At 46.5% G+C, this 19,106-nt stretch overlaps 2 protein-coding genes across 2 annotated transcripts in view; one reads left to right on the top strand and one right to left on the bottom strand.

Moving 5' to 3' along the window:
• Positions 1-6: 6 nt before the first annotated feature.
• Positions 7-3,512, bottom strand: IL23A (interleukin 23 subunit alpha). The gene is made up of 4 exons (XM_006165612.3): positions 1,386-3,512; positions 806-904; positions 486-632; positions 7-386 (listed from the first exon to the last, which is right to left on the bottom strand). Exons 1-4 carry the CDS (start codon positions 1,557-1,559, stop codon positions 225-227), a joined length of 582 nt encoding a protein of 193 aa, XP_006165674.1. The 5' UTR covers positions 1,560-3,512; the 3' UTR covers positions 7-224.
• Positions 3,513-7,370: 3,858 nt separating this feature from the next.
• Positions 7,371-19,106, top strand: part of PAN2 (poly(A) specific ribonuclease subunit PAN2) — a gene marked incomplete in the record, with an annotated part of 23,531 nt that continues 11,795 nt past the window's right edge. The window contains 7 exon segments of the mRNA XM_027767144.1: positions 7,371-7,542; positions 8,160-8,557; positions 16,592-16,761; positions 16,865-16,985; positions 17,151-17,228; positions 17,869-18,136; positions 18,843-19,106. Coding sequence (XP_027622945.1) covers positions 8,276-8,557; positions 16,592-16,761; positions 16,865-16,985; positions 17,151-17,228; positions 17,869-18,136; positions 18,843-19,106 — 1,183 coding nt within the window.

Raw genomic sequence — 19,106 nt, 5'->3', positions numbered from 1 at the left:
GTTTCCACAAAAATAAATAATCTGTAAATTTCCTATCCCATCTAATAAATACTCAGCTTTGTCACAGGTCAGCACCATCAGTCAGCATCGACAATTTTTCAAATATGCAAGTCCCATTGGCATTAATGGACTCATTAACTTGGCTCACAGTTGGCCTGGGTAATAGATTTGTCTCAGCACTGCTGAGCCATGGAGGTTTGGGTATCATCCTTACTCTGCTGGCGTTAGGGGCTCAAGGTTGCTGCTCCATGTGCAAAAACCCGGGCAGCTACAGCTACAAAGGCCTGGAGGTTACGAAGAATCTTGAAGCGGAGGAGGAGACGCTGCCATGGCTGGCTAGGACTGGGGCTTGGAATTTGCCGAGTCTCCCGGTGGTAACCCACAGGCTGAAAGGACATGGAACACAGTCAGAGAGGAGATCCTTAGTCCCCACCCTCCATCTCTGACTCCTATAAGCCCCCATCCTTCAGGCCCCCAGTTCATACCTGTAGAAGTTGGCTAAGGCCCAGGAGGGAGGCATGAAGCTGGCCCACAGGACCATCAGGAAGTAGAGAAGGCTCTCCTGTAAAAATATCTGAGCCCAGCAACTTCTCATAAAATATCAGACCCTGGTGGATCCTTTGCAAGCAGAACTAGGAAGAAAAAAAAAAAAAATGAAAGATGGATACCCTCTTCCTGCTCTATTCACTGAAAATCCACCCAGGTCTTTGCCATTTGCAGACACAACTTCTGGTTCACCATGGTGCTCAGTCATGTTCCCAGGCCCCTCTCTCTTGTGGTCCAGCCTCATTTTAGTGGTACCTACCTGACTGTTGTCCCTGAGTCCTTGGGGATCACAACCATCCCCACACTGGATATAGGGGACATCATTTGTAGTCTCTTCATCTTCCTCTTCCCTTAAATCCTGGAAGGGAGGAGGGAGTGTAAGGAATGAAGAAATAAAGTAAGAATTTTATTTACCTTTTGGTTTGCTATAGTGTGCATGTGCTTGCTGGAGAAAGAAATAAGGAAACTGAGAAAGCATCTTCTAAGGAGGAGAGCTGTGCTGCAATTCCTTTTCCTCCATTCTCCTCTTGGGATTTTAGGTACACATGCACATGCATCTGGCATGTTTTTCAAACCATTGAGTCTGGGACTTGAACTGTGAAGGTGGCCATGTAGGATCCAGCCATGTCAACTCTACACCCCCTGCTGGCCCAATAAAGTAAGTATTTTTAAACCTCCTCTGGACCTTTAGGTCCATGACTCTCTCAGGAACCCTACTTGTCCTCTCTCACTCTCTGATGGCCTCTAACCCTCCGGCTTCCACCCAAGGCTACAGACTTTCATTGCAGGCTTTGAGGGTTTGGAGAAGCTCCCATTGGGCCCCAGGGACTGTCACTCACCGTGTGTCCCACTAGTGGGTGTGCACTCCAGGCCAGCGTGCAGAGCTTCTGTGAGAGCTGCTGGCACTGAGCCCAGGAAGGGCTACTGCCCCCAGGCACAGCCCGGCCATGAGCAGTCCTGGGCGGCAGCAGCAGCAGCAGCAGCAGCAGCAGCACAGCTCTGCTCCCCAGCATCTCGTTGCCTGCGTCTCAGATCTGGCAGACTCTATGCCTTGCACAAGTTCTTGTGGAATCTGTGCCTAATTCTTCTGTGTTCCAAGCTTGATTCTCTCTGTTCTGTATGTCTGGCTTGGTTCCCTCTGCTGTTCACCAAGTTTCTGAGCTGCTTCCTGCTATTTTGCTCCCGTTGTTGCCTTCCAGTCTCTTTTTAAGATCCCTGCATTGTAAGGCCCGCCCTTTATACTAGCAGGTGACTCACAGCAGGTGGGATTTCCCTCCCTGCATCATCCCTGCATCATCACCCTCCATGGGGAGCCCAGGTATGCAGCCTCATTTCCAAGGGAAATGAGTCTTGTGGTTGCTGTGGCTAGAGGTCTGGGATGGGACACATGTGTAATGCTCTCCAAGAATGAAAATGGCCCAGGGGTTGGGGGTAACGAATATTTAAATTAATCTGGCCTCAAGTTCCTTCCTCTTTAATCTTTCCCTGATCTTTCAGACTCTCAAAGCTATACCTCTACCCAACCCCAAACCTAATTTCCTATCCTTCTTCTGCCTGAGGAAACACCAAAACTGAGAAGCATTCATTCATCTCCCAACAGAATGGTGAGCTCAGTTTGGAATGAAATGTCACTCTTACTTGATGCCCCCTTTCTAAGAATAAGGAGACCCCTTTTCTGTGTTAGGAAGTGTTATTTTCACTAGGTGATCCAGGTTTCATGGGAAAGAATGGACATAAAGGCACTTCATGAACTATGAAGCTACTAAGATGTTGTTGATCCCCCACTTCAGGCCTAACTGTGGAGGCTTGGGGGGAAGGATGTTTCTTGCAGGGAGAGAGTTATTGACTAAAAATCACCCGATTATTCCTCAAGCATAGTGGCCCATGGTTTCAGTAGTTCTGTGAGATTCAGGTGACCTTTTTTCAGAATACCAATGTAAGTAAGGGCTGAAAGTACAACTTAGACATTCCAGCACCCAGCCCTTACCCTTAGCTAGGAGTTCTAGGTAGATGAAGGTGCACAGTGTCAATGACCCTGGCCAGTCATTCAGCCTGTTGCATCCATGGGTAAAATCCACTGACGCTGATTTCATCACTCTCCCTGATGCAACATCCAGTGAAACAGCTGAGAGTGTGAGGTTGGGCGTGGGAGCGTAGGGTGGTCCAAAGCTGGGACTGCCCCGACCCCAGCGGAGGGTCCCAGAACAATTTGGACGTCAGGATGAGGCCATGGATGACCACGCAGTTGGCTCCCAAGGCCTCCCTAAGATGCTGACCCTTTTCCTCTGAGAAACTTGACCTCAAAGGAGGTCTCTTCATTAGAACTATTCAAAACTGCCCAATGAAACTTCTCGATCAAATATTATTATTCTGTGGTAAACTTACCCTTGGGATGAAACATTTCTAGCATTAGAGAAGTATGTCAGTTTGGGTGAGAAATAGGTTACTTTTTCCTATGTAGGGTGGACACAAGTAGAAAAGGAAATTGGAGGGAAGGGGGATGGGGTGTTTGCCTCACTTGAACATAATGTCTTCATGTTCTCCCCATCTCTGATCTCTTCTCCCTCCCCCATTCTGGGAGTCCTAAAAGTTAGGGGATGAAAGGTGAAAGGAGGAGGAAGTACAACCCTGGGGAGGTAGTGGGATAAGAGGACAAGGGTGAGTTGGAGGCATGGGGCTCTGCCTCTTTGTTTCACTTCCTGGTGCTGCAGGAGTTGGGTAGGAAGTAGGGTTGGTGGGGCGATTGTGGGACAATCGTGTGGCAGGAACTACTTCCAGGGCCACATATGACCTGGAGCCTCAAGAAGCCCTTGACGTCAACTGAGCTTCAACCGTTATGCAAATCACATTCACAAGACACTCCTAGGCAGGCCTTTCCAGTTGGTTGCTCAGACTCCAAATCCAGTTGAAGTTCCCCCAGGTGGTTAATAACAATGGCTAATACATGTCCAACTCTCACTTTATGCCAAGTACTTGGACTAAGCACCATAGATATATATATATATAGGAAAGGTTTTTGCTATAGGGCGCGTGCGCTTGCCAGAAAGACAGAGAGAGACAGAGAGATAGAAAGTGAGAAATCACCCCCCCAGGGGGGATAGCCATGCCGCAATCCCTTCTCCTCTATTCTTCTCTTGGGATCTTGGGCACGCACGCACACATGCCTGGTGTGAGTTTAAGCCACCGGGGCTGGGACTCGAACCATGGTCAGCTACATGGGAGTTCAGTGACATAGCCAGTACACTAACTGCTGGTCCCAAGGTCCCAATGCCCTTTTTTTTTTTTTTTTGAGAGATTTTCACTGTAGGGTGCGTGCGTTCGCCAGACAGACAGAGAGAGACATAGAGACAGAAAGCGAGAAATCACCCCCCAGGGGGGATGGTCACGCCGCAATCCCTTCTCCTCCATTCTCCTCTCGGGATCTTGGGCACGCACGCACACGCGCCCGGCGTGAGTTTTAAGCCACCGGGTCCGGGACACGAACCGCGGTCGACTACGTGGGAATCCAGCGACATAGCCATTACGCTAACTGCTGGTTCCCCCAATGCACTTTTAATATATTGACCACTTTTAATTCTCCTAACAATTCTATAAAGTAGGTATTATTATCCCCATGTTACAGATGAGAAGACTGAGGTACAGAGATAAATTATTTGCCCAAGATCACAGAGCTGTCAAGTAGGTAGATTTCCAGTGCCAACAATCTGACTTCAGAGCTTGCGTTTTCTTTCCTTTTTGTTTTTTGCTAGAGGGTGTGTGCATTTTCCAGAGAGAGAGAAAAAGAGGAGGAAGCATCCCCCCCCAATGAGAAATGGTCATGCCATAATCCCTTCTCCATCTTGTCTTTCAGAATTTTGGGCATGCACATACATGTGACAGGCTTGTTTCTCAATACGTGGGATCTGGGACTAGAACCAAGCAGTTGGTCATATGGAATCTAGCTGCCTTTACCACCCGGCCATAAAGTCAGCTTCAGATCCTACATTCCTTATTTATTATTTTTTAAGAGTTTTTTTTTCCCCTTAGGGTACATGTACTCTTCAGAGAGAGAGAGAAACAGTAAGAGAGAAAATGAGAAATCACCCCCTAGAGGGGACGGCCATACCACAATTCCTTCATTCTTCTCCTGGGATCTTGAGCATGCATGCACACACACCTGGGAGTTGCAAGCCACCAGGTCTAGGACTTGAACCATGATCAACCATGTGGGAGTCCAGTGATGTAACCACTACACCACCTGCTGGCTCCAGATCCTTCTTTTTTTAATATAATTTTTTTCATTTAACTTTATTTATTCATTTATTTATTTGAATTTGACCAGAGAGGGACAGTGGGAAAGCAAGCTGCCAGGTCTGGGACTCGAACCACGGTCGGCTATGTGGGAGTCCAGCACCCTTAACCACCATGCCACTTGCTGGCACCCAGATTCTTCATTTTTAATCCGTGCATTATGTGAATACTGTAAAGAGACACAAAAGTATCTGCGACTTATAGAGTCACTTACTTAGCCCTGGTAGCTCAGGCTCTGTGACTATGAAGTCTTTCTTAATCCGAGACTTCCATGTGGAGATTTCTCAAAATTTAGTTTAGAATCTCATAAAAAGGTTAAGTCAGGGACCGGTTAGTGCACTGGTGGCTAAGGTGACTGGATTCCATATGGCCGACTGTAGAGTTCAAGTCTTGGACTCAGCAGCTTGAAAAGTGAACTGGGAGCATGTGCCTCCAATCTGAAAGGAGAAGGAAAGGGAAGGTACTGTAGCATGGCTGTGCTCGCCCGAGGGTGCTTTCTCACTGCTCCTCTCCCTCACTGTCTCTCTCCTACAAATGCATATGCCCTGTGGCAAAAAAAAAAAAAAAATCTGATTCATTTAAGAAACCCTTTGGGACCAGCAGGTGGCATGATGGTTAAGGGCACTGGACTCCCACGTGGCTAACCATGGTTCAAATCCCAGATCTGGTGGCTTGCTTTCTCACTTTCTCTCTCTGTCTCTGTCCCTCTCTGGTCAAATTAAAATAAATGAATTAATTAAATAAATAAAGTTAAATAAAATATTGAAAAAAAGAAACCCTCTGAGTTAAGGCAATTTTCTCTTGATGTACGAACCCTCAGAATCAAGGAAATCTAATTAAGTCTGGTTTTTTTTATGGGGGTCTCTTTTTTGGTCTTATGCCAGTCAGTGAAGAGGGTGAGTAGTTGCTCACCAGTGAGACAGAGAGAGAGAGAGAAAGAGAGAGAAATCACCCAATGAGTCTGTTCATATAACAATCCTTTCTCCTTCATTTCTCCATCCTGCAGGGATTCTGGGCAGGCTCACAGAGGCGATCTTGTTTTTCAAGCTGCCAGTGGGCCCACAGATGGGAACTTGGTTTGGCCATGTGGGATATGGCTCCCTAACCACTAGTCTACTGGGCCAGCTCTACGAAGGTCTATTAGCCTTTTATTGAAAGAAGTAAATTTAAAACTATATCTTCTTTGAGGGATTTCTTCGCCCAGAGTCACTTTTTAATTTTAAGAATTATTTTATTTAACTTTATTTTTTTGAAGAATTATTTTATTTGGGGCTGGCAGGTGGCATGGTGGTTAAGGGCACTGGACTCCCACATGGCTGACTATGGTATGAGTCCCGGAGCCAGTGGCTTGCTTTCTCACTTCCTCCCTCTCTCTCTCACTCTGTCTCTCTCTGGTCAAATTTAAATAAATAAATGAATAAATGAATAAATAAATTGAGTTCAATAAAATTATTCTTTAAAGAAAAACAAGAGGGACGGAGCTGGCAGATGGTGTGGTGGTTAAGGGCACTGGACTCCCACATGGCTGACCATAGTTCGAGGCCCGGAACTGGTGGCTTGTTTTTTTTTCTCTCTCTCTCTGTCTGTCTGGCTCTGGTCAAATTGACAATAACTATAATGAAAAATAAAACAAAAAGGAAATAGTTTTTAAAACAGAGGGACAGAGTGAGAAAGTAAGCCGCGAGGTCCAGGACGCAAATCATGGTTGGCATGTGGGAGTCCAGAGCCCTTAACCACCACACCACCTGCCGCCCCCCACCCACCCGGAGTCACTTTTCTGTGGGCCTTAGAAACAGTGATAACAATCAGCTAAACTGCCCTGACGTCTCAGAACCGGACCCATTCCAAAGCAGTTGAAGTTCACATTCCCCAATAATCGCTTTGAATAACTGCTGACTGTAAACCCACGTATGTTTTGGGAACGCAGATATTTCAGTTTTCCGTGCTCAGCCTCACTGCCAGCTTCATGAGGTAGGGGAATTTGACAGCCGGGGTCCTCGGCCGTACTGTTCCCTGGGAATATTGCTGGGCCTTTGGGGAAGGAACAATCGTGGATGGGAATTTTAAATGGATGCCTTAGAATCGCAGAAAACGTGGTCACTTGGACCGTGTCAGAAGTTGGGCTCCCGCTTCCTTATTTTCTGTCCCATCTCTAGAAATGATAGGAAATGCCAGAGAGTTTCGGGGGCAAAAGGGTCAGAGGTGGATGAGTGGCTCACAAAAGCACCCCGTGGGAAGAGGGGGTGGACTAGGCCACGCTGGGAATACCCAGCAGTCGATTCCCCGTGCTTTGCCCTTCGCGTCCCTTATTCTAGAGTTTCTAGAACGTAAAAGTTCGGTTTCCAAGGCTAGAGGTTATTTTGTTCAAAGAGGTTCAAAAGCGATTAGTTTCACAGCGGCACTCAAGGCTATTTGTCCCCAACGGCAGCCCGTAGCCTCGTTTTTGCCCAGCTCCTGCGTCACCCGCCTTCTCCCGGAGCCGGCGGTACCTGGCTCCTTCTGATTGGCTTAGACGTGCCCTGACCCCTTCCTGATTGGAAACGGCGACTGGGAATCTGACGTCCTTCCCGCCGCAGGTTTGGTTGAGCCCGAGTTGCGGGGGAGAACTGGGGAAACTGGAATTTCCCGCGGAGCTGACGGCGCTTGCTCTCCCCCTACTCATTTTAATTCCACGCGCTCCAAAATATCCGCCATGGAGAAATCTTGGTAATGACCCATTCCCTGTAAGCATCCCAGGAACACATCTGACCCCTGCCCTAATCCCTCCCCTCCCCGCGGCCGAGGGAGAATTCTGGGTAACCGACTTCCCTGGCTTCCCCGGAGAATTCTGGGTAACAAGCAGATTCTGTCGTCTCCCCATACCCCCGCCCCAATGTGGGTAACTGGCCACTTATGAGAATCCTGGGTAACCATTCAGAGGAGCCTGGGAAACTGACTTCTCTAGTTCTCCTGACCCTCCTTTAGCATACCCCTGACCCCAGTTCTGGGAATCAAACACCTTAGATACCTCTGCCAAACCTCACAGCCCCTGTTTCCTTCACCTGATGGTTCATTGCTGAGCTCGGCAAGTGAACATGCCTGAGGAGAAGAGAGGGAGTCGGCTAGATTAGATAGAGGGTGGCAGGGAGTTTGGAGGGCCTAGAGGAGAGGCCGGGACAGCAGTTGACCCCCGTATCTTATTTCCCTCCTGCCTGTTTCATCCTCTGCCTCACGGTCCCAGCCTTCCTGCCTGCCTCATTTTCGTCCAGTCCCCATAACCTAGAAGACACTAAGTTTCAGTACCTAGGCCTATCCCTGACTCAGTTTCCTCTTTCCCCTTGCAGGTCAGGATGTTCATTCTAGGCCTCCCAGTGCCATCATGCTGAAGTTGAGTCAGGCATCTGAAGGGATTGTGCCAAGGGAGGGTGTGACATAAGTCTAATCAGCTGCCATCATCATCATGAACTTTGAGGGTCTGGACCCTGGTCTGGCAGAGTTTGCCCCAACCATGCATTCTGCCCTGGACCCTGTACTGGATGCTCACCTGAACCCAAGTCTGCTACAGAATGTGGAGCTGGACCCAGAGGGGGTGGCCTTGGAGGCTCTTCCCGTCCAGGAATCAGTGCACATAATGGAAGGCGTCTACTCCGAATTGCACAGTGTGGTGGCCGAAGTGGGTGTTCCTGTTTCCGTCTCCCACTTTGACTTGCACGAGGAGATGCTATGGGTGGGAAGCCATGGGGTAAGAACCGTATTCCTTTGTGAGGGCTGAAAGGAGATATTGGAGTTCTTTATCTGATCTTAGCTCAAGGACGGATGCTTTGCAGGGAGCCAGACCTGAGTTGAAGTAATGAAAGTTAGCTTGGTCTGTAAGTCAAGCCAAGAGGTGGTGAGCAGAGGAAAAAAATGGACTCCAGGATCCAGGGATGTGTTTCCTAAGAATATTTTTCTCAGAAGGCATTTCTGTTTTTGTTTGTTTTTTTTTTTTAAAGAATAAATTTGTTTTGTTTTATTTATTATTATTCTTTTTCAATTTGACCAGAGAGAAAGAGAGAGAAGGAGAGTGATAAAGCAAGCCACCAGGTCCAGGACTTGAACTGTGTTAGGCCATGTGGGAGCCCAGTACTTTAACCACCATGTTACCTGCTGGCCCCAGAAGGCAGTCCTTTTTGCCCGCATGCCCATCCATGTTTTGGTTAATCTTGGTAACTGTACCTATCACTTACTCTGTAGCCGTCCAAATCTAATTTGTAATGTCTCTCTTCTGTTCCACTTTTTAAAAAAGAATTATTTTATTTTTTATTCATTCATTCATGTTTTAATTTTACCAGAAGAAGGAAGGGAGGGAAGGAGAGAGAGAGGGAGGGAGGGGGAGAGAGAGAAAGCAAGTCACCAGGTCCAGGACTGGAACCATGGTCAGCCATGTGGGAGTGTCCAGCACCTTAACCACCACTCCACCTGCTGGTCCCCTCTTTTCCACTTTTTGAGTTATAGAATGTTGAGTAAATGTGTCTGCATATCTTACACGGAATCATTTTCTCTTTTCTGTTTGACTTTAATATCTCTTAGAGCAGTTGTCAGTGTTAGTTTTTTAAAAAATGTGTCCATATTGCCAATATGCTGTGAAACCAAGAGGTTTTGTAAGAAATAATATGCTGTCCTTGTTTTACTAATTTACTTAACATAGGACATGAATTGCTTTTCCATTAGAACGATGAATTTTGAGGGCCAGCAGGTGGCACTGTGGTTAAGGCACTGGACTTCCATATGGCCAACTGCAATTCGAGTCCTGGACTTGGCAGGTTGCTTTCTCACTTTCCTTCTCTGGCTCTCTCTGGTCAAATTAAAAAAATAATAATAATGATTGGGACAAGTAGATGGCGTAATGGCTATGTTGCTAGACTCCCATTTAGTTGACCGTGGTTTGAGTCCTGGATCCAGTGGCTTAATCTAATGCCATGCACATGTGCATACATGCCTAAGATCCTAAGAGGAGAACAGAGGAGAAGGGACTGTGATGTGGCCATCCCCCCTGGTGGGTGATTTCTCACTTTCTGTCTCTCTGTCTCTGTCTTTCTGGTGAGCACACACACCCTATAGCAAAAATCTCAAAAAAAAAAAAATGATGATGATGATGAATAAAACTTTTTTAAAAAAGGGATGAATTTATGTGTGTGTGATACATTTAGTTCAGTAGGCAGCTTATACAGATATGCTAGGCACAGGGAATAAAGTTGAGTAAAAGATAAACTTTGCCTTCGAGAAGTTTACAGAGCAGTGAGGGAAAAAAGATAAGTAAATAGATAATTTCATAGAACAAAGTACCAGTGTGAGAATATGTATTGGGTGCTAGAAAACATGGGAGAGGGTCAGAGGATCACCAGGAGGAAGTGACACCTGAATTGAGTCTTAAGAGATGAGTAAGAATCAGGTGAGGGAGAAGGAAAAAAGCTGTGCTGCTATGAATAAACAAAGAGTCCCAGGATATTATGCAGAATGGTAAGTATAGAGTACAGAAACTATAAGCAATTAGGATTTACTGAATTGGAAGCTGAAGAGGTAGGTGTTTATTTATTCAACTATTGTTTTTTAAAATTATTTATTTAGTTTTATTTGTTACTATTATTTTTTAATTTGACCAAAGAGACAGAGAGAGAAAGGGAAAGTGAGGAAATAAGTTACCAGGTCTGGGACTTGAACTACAGTCAGCCATGTGGGATTCCAGAACCTTAACCACCATACCACCTGCCAGCCAGCCCCTCAACTAGTGTTTTTTTTGGAGAGGTTTTTGCTATAGGGTGTGTGAGCTTGCCAGAGAAGCAGAGAGAGACAGAGAGACAGAAAGCAAGAAATCACCCCCTCCAGGGGGGATGGCCATGCCACAATCCCTTCTCCTCCATTCTCTTGGGATCTTGGGCACACACGCACACGTGCCCGGTGTGAGTTTAAGCCACTGGGTCCAGGACTCAGACCGCAGTCTGCTACATGGGAGTCTAGTGATACAGCCATTATGCTAACTGCTGGCCCCTCAGCTAGTGTTTTTGAGCTACTTATTAGGAGTTGGAGTCTAGGTTTGTAATAAGCAGTAAAAAATAATACAACCTTTGAAGTGTTGATCAATTTTTTAAAAATTATTATATTTATTCTTTTTTTTCTTAGAGAGGTTTTTGCTATAGGGTGCGTGCGCTCACCAGACAGACAGAGAGAGACAGAGAGACAGAAAGCAAGAAATTACCCCCCGGGGGGGGGATGGTCACACAGCATTCCCTTCTCCTCCATTCTCCTCTCGGGATCTTGGGCATGCATGCACACGTGCCTGGCGTGAGTTTTAAGCCACTGGGTCCGGGATGCGAACCGTGGTCGACTACGTGGGAGTCCAGCGACAGCCATTACGCTAACTGCTGGTTCCCTATTCATTCATTTTTTAAAAAAATTGATCAGAGAGAGACAAGACAGAGAGAAAATAAGAAAGCAAGCACCAAGTTCAGGACTCAGACTGCGGTCAGCCATGTGGGAGTGTCCAGCATCTTAACCACCATGCCACCTGCTGGCCCCCCCCCTTTTTTTTTAAGTTTATGTCATGAGAAAGACAAACCCCCTAACAGGATCTCTTGCCACAATTTTCTCTACAGCCTTGCCAACCAGCTAGGATCATGGGAATGTACGTGTACCTGGCATTTTTAGGTCAACCCGGAAATTAAACCCCAATCTACCATATGACTTCCAGCATTGCAGAGTGGTGTATTACCACTGTCACTATTGCTGGGCCTGATTAGTGCTCTTAGAAAATATGAGGAGAATGGAGGAGAAAGGATTGCGGCGTGGCCATCCCCCTGGGGGGTGATTTCTCACTTTCTGTCTCTGTCTGGCGAGCACACGTGCCCCATAACAAAAACCTCTCCAAAAAAAAAAAAAAAAGAAAATATGTATAGTAGCATGAATGTATTGAAATAACAAAGGGTGGGAGATGCTGCTCTTTTAGTTAGTCAGGAACACTCTCTGAAAAGTCACATTTGAGTAGCGAGTGATCTGGATACAATCCAGGATGTCCATTCTAGGCTCACTAGAAGGGAGAGAAGGAGCCATGCACATGTCTGAGCAAAGAACATTCTAGAGAATGACATATGCTGTGTTTGAAAGAGCTTAGATTTGATCCTTCAGGCCAGTGAAGGGTTTGTTTGTTTGTTTGTTTTTAAGAATTATTTATCTCGTGGGGCCAGTAGGTGATGTGGTGGATAAGGGCGCTGGATTCCCACATGGCCAACCATGCTTCAAGTCCTGGACCTGGTGACTTGCTTTCTCCCTTTCCCTTTCTCTCTCTCTCTCTCTCTCGTCAAAGAAAAAAATAACAATAACAAATGGAAATAAATAAATAATTCTTTTAAAAAATAATTATTTAGTTCAAATTATTCATTCATTTATTTTCATTTGACCAGAGAAAGACACACAGAGAAGGAAAGTGAGAAAACAAGCCATCAGGTCCAGGACTCATGGTTGGCCACATGGAGTGTCCAGTACTTAAACCACTATGCCACCTGCTGGCCCCATTTTTTTTTTTTTAAGAATTTATTTAAGATGGGACCAACAGTTAGCATAATTGCTATGTCACTGGACTCCCACATAGTCGACCGCGGTCCACATCCCGGACCCAGGGGCTTAAAACTCACACCAGGCGCGTGTGCTTGCGTGCCCAAGATCCTTTGCGGTCCGAACATCCCGAGAGGAGAATGGAGGAGAAGGGATTGCGGCAGGACCATCCTCCCTGGGGGGTGATTTCTCGCTTTCTGTCTCTCTGTCTCTGTCTGTCTGGCGAGCACACACGCCCTATAGCAAAAACCTCTTAAAAATTATTTATTTACAGTCTATCTGCTGGTCCCATTATTAATTATTATTAAATTTTCCATAGAGCACATGCACTACCCAGGGATGGTTGGCATGTACACATGTACAGTGTGATTTTTCAAGCTGCCAGGTGTGGGACTCAAACCACGTGGTTGGCCATGTGGGAGTCCAGTGCCTTAACCACCCCACCACCTGTGGGGCCCCACTGAAGTTTTTTTTTTTTTTTTTTTTTTAAAGATTTATTTTAATTATATTTATTTTATTTTAGAGAGATTTTTGTTATAGGGCATGTGCGCTTGCCAAAGATACAGAAAGCAAGAAATGATCCCCCAGGGGGGATGGCCATGCTGCAATCCCTTCTCCAGTCTCCTCTTGAGATCTTGGGCACGCGCACACACACAGGCGCAGCATGAGTATTTTTTTTCTTTGTGTGTGTGTGTTTTTTTAATGTTTTGAGAGGTTTTTGCGGGCACGTGCGCTTGCCAGACAGACAGAGACAGAAAGCAGGAAATCCCCCAGGGGGGATGGCCACGCTGCAATCCCTTCTCCTCCATTCTCCTCTAGGAAACTTGGGCATGCACACACACGTGCCTGGCATGAGTTTAAGCCACTGCGTCTGGGACTCAAACCGTAGTCGACTACGTGGGAGTCCAGCGACATAGCCATTGCGCTAACTGCTGGTCCCCCAGCATGAGTTTTAAGTCGCTAGGTCCAGGACTTGAACCGTGGTCGACTGTGTGAGAATCCAGCGACATAACCATTACGCCAACTGCTGGTCCCACTCATACTTACTATTTTTAAAAATTTGCTATAAGGGGCACCAGCAGGTAGCATGGTGGTTAAGGAGCTGGACACTCCCACATGGGTGACCACGTTTCGAGTCCCTGACCTGATGGCTTGCTGTAGGGCACACATGCTCACCAGAAAGAGAGAGAGAAAGTGAGAATGCAAGCTACCAGGTTCAGGACTTGAACTGTGGTCAGCTATATGGGAGCCCAGTGCCCTTAACCATCATGCCACCTGCTGGCCCCACCGGAAAGGTTTTATCCAGAATGAAGAGATGTGGTTTGCATTCTAGTGCTGAGGTAGCAGTATAGTTTGATTTAAAGGGGATGGGGCAGGCCCAGATCAGTTTGCAAGCTGTTGTTATGATTCCCATAAAATGTGATGAAGGCTAGGAAAGCACTGTGGATGGGTATACTAGAACAGATATGGTAAAGAAGTGAAATAAATAGAACTTGGACTACCAGATACGTGGTTAATCAAGTGGGTAGATCATATTACCATAGAGAGTATAATAAGAATTGAAATGAGATAAAAATACTGAGTTTAATTTAGGATGTAATGAGTTAGAGGTTCTTATGAGTTATCTAAGGAGAAAGGTATTTGGGGGCTGGCCCTATAGCCTGTTGGCTAAAGGAGTTGCATCCCACATGGTTGACTTGGTTCAAATCCTGATTCAGAAGCTTGAAAAATACAGGTGTGCATGTGTGTACTGAGACCCTGACAAGCTGGAGAAATGGAGGAGAAGGGATAGCAGTGTGATCACACCCACTGGGAGGTGTGCACATGCATGCTCTCTCTCTTTCTCTCTCTCTGGTGAGCACATGTTCACTCTGGCAATTTAAAAAAATGGTATTTTGAGGGCCAGCAGGTGGTGTGGTGCTTAAGGGCACTGGACTCCCACATGGCCAACTGTGGTTCTAGTCTCAGACCTGGCGGCTTGCTTTTTCCCTTTCCCTCTTGCTCTCTATCTCACTCTGCCCCTCTCTGGTCAAATTAAAATGAATAAATAAATGAGGTTAAATAAAATAATTCTTTTGTTAAATAATGGTATTTTGGGGCCAGCAGGTAGCATGGTTGTTAAGGCACTGGATTGCTACATGGCTGACCAGGGTTCCTGGACCCAGTGGCTTGAAAATCACACAGGGCACATATCTGTGTGTGCCCAAAATCCTGAGAGGAGAATAGAGACAGGTTTGTGATGTGGAGTGATTTCTCACTTTCCCTCTCTCAGTCTCTGGCAAGCACACACACCCTCTGGCAAGAAACTAAAAAAAAATGTTTTTTAAATTAACAAAGGTATTTGTATGCATGAATCTGAAGCTTGAATGAACAGTCTGGGAAAGAAAATAGTCATAACTTTTTTGGGGGGGGGTGGATTTTTACTATAGGACGCATACACTCGCCAGAAAGACAGAGAGACAGAAAGTGAGAAATCACCCCCCAGGGGGGATGGCCACGCCGCAATCCCTTCTCCTCCATTCTCCTCTTAGGATCTTGGGCACGCATTCACACGCCCAGCGTGAGTTTAAGCCACCGGGTCTGGGACTCGAACCACAGTGACTACATGAGAGTCTAACGACATAGCCATTACACCATCTGCTGGTCCCAAGATTCATAGCTTTAATGAGAATGGTCTAAACCCTGAGAGTAGATGAGATTAATTATGGAGACAAGTAGAAGGAAAAGATGTTAGGCTAGGAACAGCCATGTTTCAAAAGTGGTCAGAGAAAGAACACATAGGAGAAGGTATGAATTAAGTCAGAAGATAATTCAGGAGTAAATGTCGTCACATAACCCGAGAGAGGAATGAGTCTCACATTCTCTGTTCTAGCCTGTGACCCATAGTACCCAGTTTCGAGGTGGCTGATAGAGATTAAGTCTTTTTTTTTTTTTTAAGAATTATTTAATTTTATTTATTGTTGTTATTATTTAATTTGACCAGAGAGAGAAAGGGAAACTGAGAGAGTATACAGCCAAATCTGGACTTGAACCGTGGCCAGCGATGTGGGAGTCCAGCCTTAACCACTGCACTACCTGCCCATGCCAAGGTTAAATCTTTTTTTTTTTTTTTTTTTTTTTTTTTTTAAGAATTATTTAATTTTATTTATTGTTGTTATTATTTAATTTGACCAGAGCGAGAAAGGGAAACTGAGAGAGTATACAGCCAAATCTGGACTTGAACCGTGGCCAGCGATGTGGGAGTCCAGCCTTAACCACTGCCCTACCTGCCCAGGCCAAGGTTAAATCTTTTTTTTTTTTTTTTGAGAGATTTTCACTGTAGGGCGCGTGCGCTCGCCAGACAGACAGAGAGAGACATAGAGACAGAAAGCGAGAAATCACCCCCCAGGGGGGATGGTCACGCCGCAATCCCTTCTCCTCCATTCTCCTCTTGGGATCTTGGGCACGCAGGCACACGCGCCCGGCGGGAGTGTTAAGCCACCGGGTCCGGGACGTGAACCGCGGTCGACTACGTGGGAGTCCAGCGACATAGCCATTACACCAGCTGCTGGTCCCCCAAGGCTAAGTCTTGACTGTGAACATAAGAAAGCCAGCTGGCTAGTGGAGGGCTGGCCCTCTGTCTCTGACCTTCTGAATGCTGTTCTAATCAACAGAGCCATTCCCTATTCAGCAGGGTCATTGTGAGGATAAAATGAGGTAGAGTTTATGAAAGTACTTTGTAATGCATTCAACAAATGTTAAGACACTATTATCCATGCCAGCAGGTGTACAGAGGTTAAAGTGGCTGGATCCCACATGACCGACTGCACTGTTCGAGTCCTGGATCTGGCAGCTTGAAAAACACTTGAATGCATGTGCATGTGTGCCCAAAATCCTCACAGGAGAGTGGAGGAGGAGGGGTTGTGGTGTGACCATCCCTCCTGGGGGATGTTTTCTCACTTTCCCACTCTGTCTCTCTGTCTTCTGCAAGTGCATGCACCCTAGACCAATAAATAAATAAATAAAAGACACTATTATCCATGTCTTTGACCTGAGATTGACCCTCCCCTAAACTTAGGCCTCAGTTGGTCCTAGCCAGAAAGGCCAGGCAAGAAAAGAGAAGAGCTAAGCAATGTCCAGTCCCTGACCCATACCTGGGATGGCCCTGCCCCTCTACTCAGGGTTTCTTTGTCATCCTTGTCCCCTGCAGGGCCATGCCACTTCATTTTTTGGCCCAGCCTTGGAGCGCTACTCATCCTTTCAGGTCAATGGCAGTGATGATATTCGGCAGATTCAGAGCCTGGAGAACGGTATCCTTTTTCTCACCAAGAACAACCTCAAGTATATGGCCCGTGGGGGCCTCATTATATTTGATTACCTGTAAGTGGCTTCTCAGCTCTGGGCTGGCAGAAAGGGTCCCCCAAAAGACGAAAGGATTGGCAGCTTTGACACTCTGGCCTCTTGGCCTTTCTTTCCTACACAGGCTGGACGAGAGTGAGGACATGCACAGTCTCCTGCTGACGGACAGCAGCACTCTGCTTGTTGGTGGACTGCAGAATCATATATTGGAGATTGATCTAAACACTGTCCAGGAGACTCAGAAGGTGCAAGTCTGGGGCAGGAAAGAACCATGTAGGGCCTCAGGTTACCTGGAAGGGGAGGGTATGCTTGGGCTGGGACCGTACCTGAGGTGTGGGTGTGATCTTTCTGCTCTTTGGTCTGTGAGACGAATCCTTTTTCTCACTGGTTTCTCCTGTTTCCCTCTCCAGTATGCCGTCGAGATACCTGGAGTCACCATTATGAGACAGACGAACCGCTTCTTCTTCTGTGGCCACACATCTGGCAAGGTGGCTAAGCTCCATTTCTCCTCCTGTCACATAGTGGCTCTGTTTCACTAGCTGTCTGACTGGGCTCTGCCTTCCCTCATCTCCAGGGTGTTGTTGGATTGGAGATAAGGGATGGGGGGGGGTGAATTCACTTCCTGCTCACACATATTGTTAATGAGATTACTTTGTAGCCTAACATTTTCTATCTTAGCTAGATACCTCAGGAGCAGAAGGGTAAACGAGAGTTCTCTTTGGGGTCCCTTCCAGCTCTTGTGTTCTCTTGTCCTTTTTTTTTTTGGAGAGAGATTTTCTGCTATAGGGCACATGTGCTCACTGGAGAGATAGAGAGCAAGAAATCACCCCCCAGAGGGGATGGCCATACCACAATCCCTTCTCCATTCTCCTCTCAGGATCTTGGACACTCACGTACATGTACCTGACATGAGGTTTAAGCCGTTGGGTCTAGGACTTGAACTGTGGTCGACCACATGAGAGTCCAGCAATGTAACCATTATGCCATCTGCTGGTCCCTCCCATTTGTATTCTAATTGTCCATTTCCTAGAACCTTAGATCTTTTGGTAGGGACCTCACCAGATTAGGTACCTGGCAAGTATTCTTCCTGGTAAGAGTTGTTAGGTAACAGAGTTATCTCTTCTTTAGATTTCCCTGCGAGACCTCCGTACTTTTAAGGTGGAGCATGAATTTGATGCCTTCTCAGGGAGTCTGTCGGATTTTGATGTGCATGGCAATCTTCTGGCTGCCTGTGGCTTCTCCAGCCTCCTCACAGGCCTGGCCTGTGATCGTTTCCTTAAGGTGTATGATTTGCGCATGATGCGTGCCATCACACCACTCCAAGTACACGTGGATCCTGCCTTCCTGCGCTTCATCCCTACATACACATCTCGTCTTGCTATCATATCCCAGTCAGGTATGATATATTAATAGGGTTGAGTGGGAGGGACTTATGAATAAAGAGAAACTGGGCACCAGAAGGAGTCTTCTCTCAGAAACTTTTTTGTTGGAGGAAGAAGTAACTTTTCATCAGGATCCCAGAGTTTCACTTGGGTTTGGTCAGAGATTATAGAGCCTTTTATTTTTTTTCTTTTCTTTTTTATTTTTTTTTAGAGATTTTTGCTATAGGGTGTGTGCACTAGCCACAGAGACAGAGAGAGATAGAGAGACAGAAGGCAAGAAATCCCCCAGGAGGGATGGCCATGCTGCAATCCCTTCTCCATTCTCCTCTCAGGATTTTGGGCACACATACACGTGTGCCCAGCATGAGTTTTAAGTCACCAGATCTGAGGCTTGAACCACAGTCGACTATATGGGAGTCCAACGACATAACCATTATGCCATCTGCTGGTCACATAATAGAGCTTTTATTTTCTCCTTGGGTATGAAGAACTCAGAAAACGTAAATATGGAGGAGGCAGAATAACTCAAAATTGTTCTTTGTTGGGTTACAAACTGTCCTGTGGTTTAAGGAACGGCCTCAGATAGCACTCACTCTATCTCTAGGCATGGATTCGGGGCCCATCTGGCCTTCATATCAGGTGAGGAAGGTATAAAGGACTTATAGAAAGATGGCTCCCTTTCACCTTCCAGGGCTCAGTGGGCTTCTTCCTCTCCTCTAGGGCAGTGCCAGTTTTGTGAGCCCACAGGCCTGGCCAACCCAGCAGACATCTTTCATGTGAATCCTGTGGGACCTCTGCTAATGACATTTGATGTGTCAGCTAGCAAGCAGGCCCTGGCCTTCGGAGATTCCGAGGGCTGTGTGCACCTATGGACTGATTCCCCTGAGCCTTCATTCAACCCCTACTCCCGTGAGACTGAGTTTGCTTTGCCTTGTCTTGTGGACTCACTGCCTCCTCTGGACTGGAGCCAGGACCTGCTGCCTC

The sequence above is a fragment of the Tupaia chinensis genome, unplaced genomic scaffold (assembly GCF_000334495.1).
Source record: "Tupaia chinensis unplaced genomic scaffold, TupChi_1.0 Scaffold143970_1, whole genome shotgun sequence".
NCBI classification, from domain to species: Eukaryota; Metazoa; Chordata; class Mammalia; order Scandentia; family Tupaiidae; genus Tupaia; species Tupaia belangeri.
The sequence above is the reverse complement of the archived record's forward strand: the minus strand, read 5'-3'. Positions and strand labels throughout refer to the sequence as shown.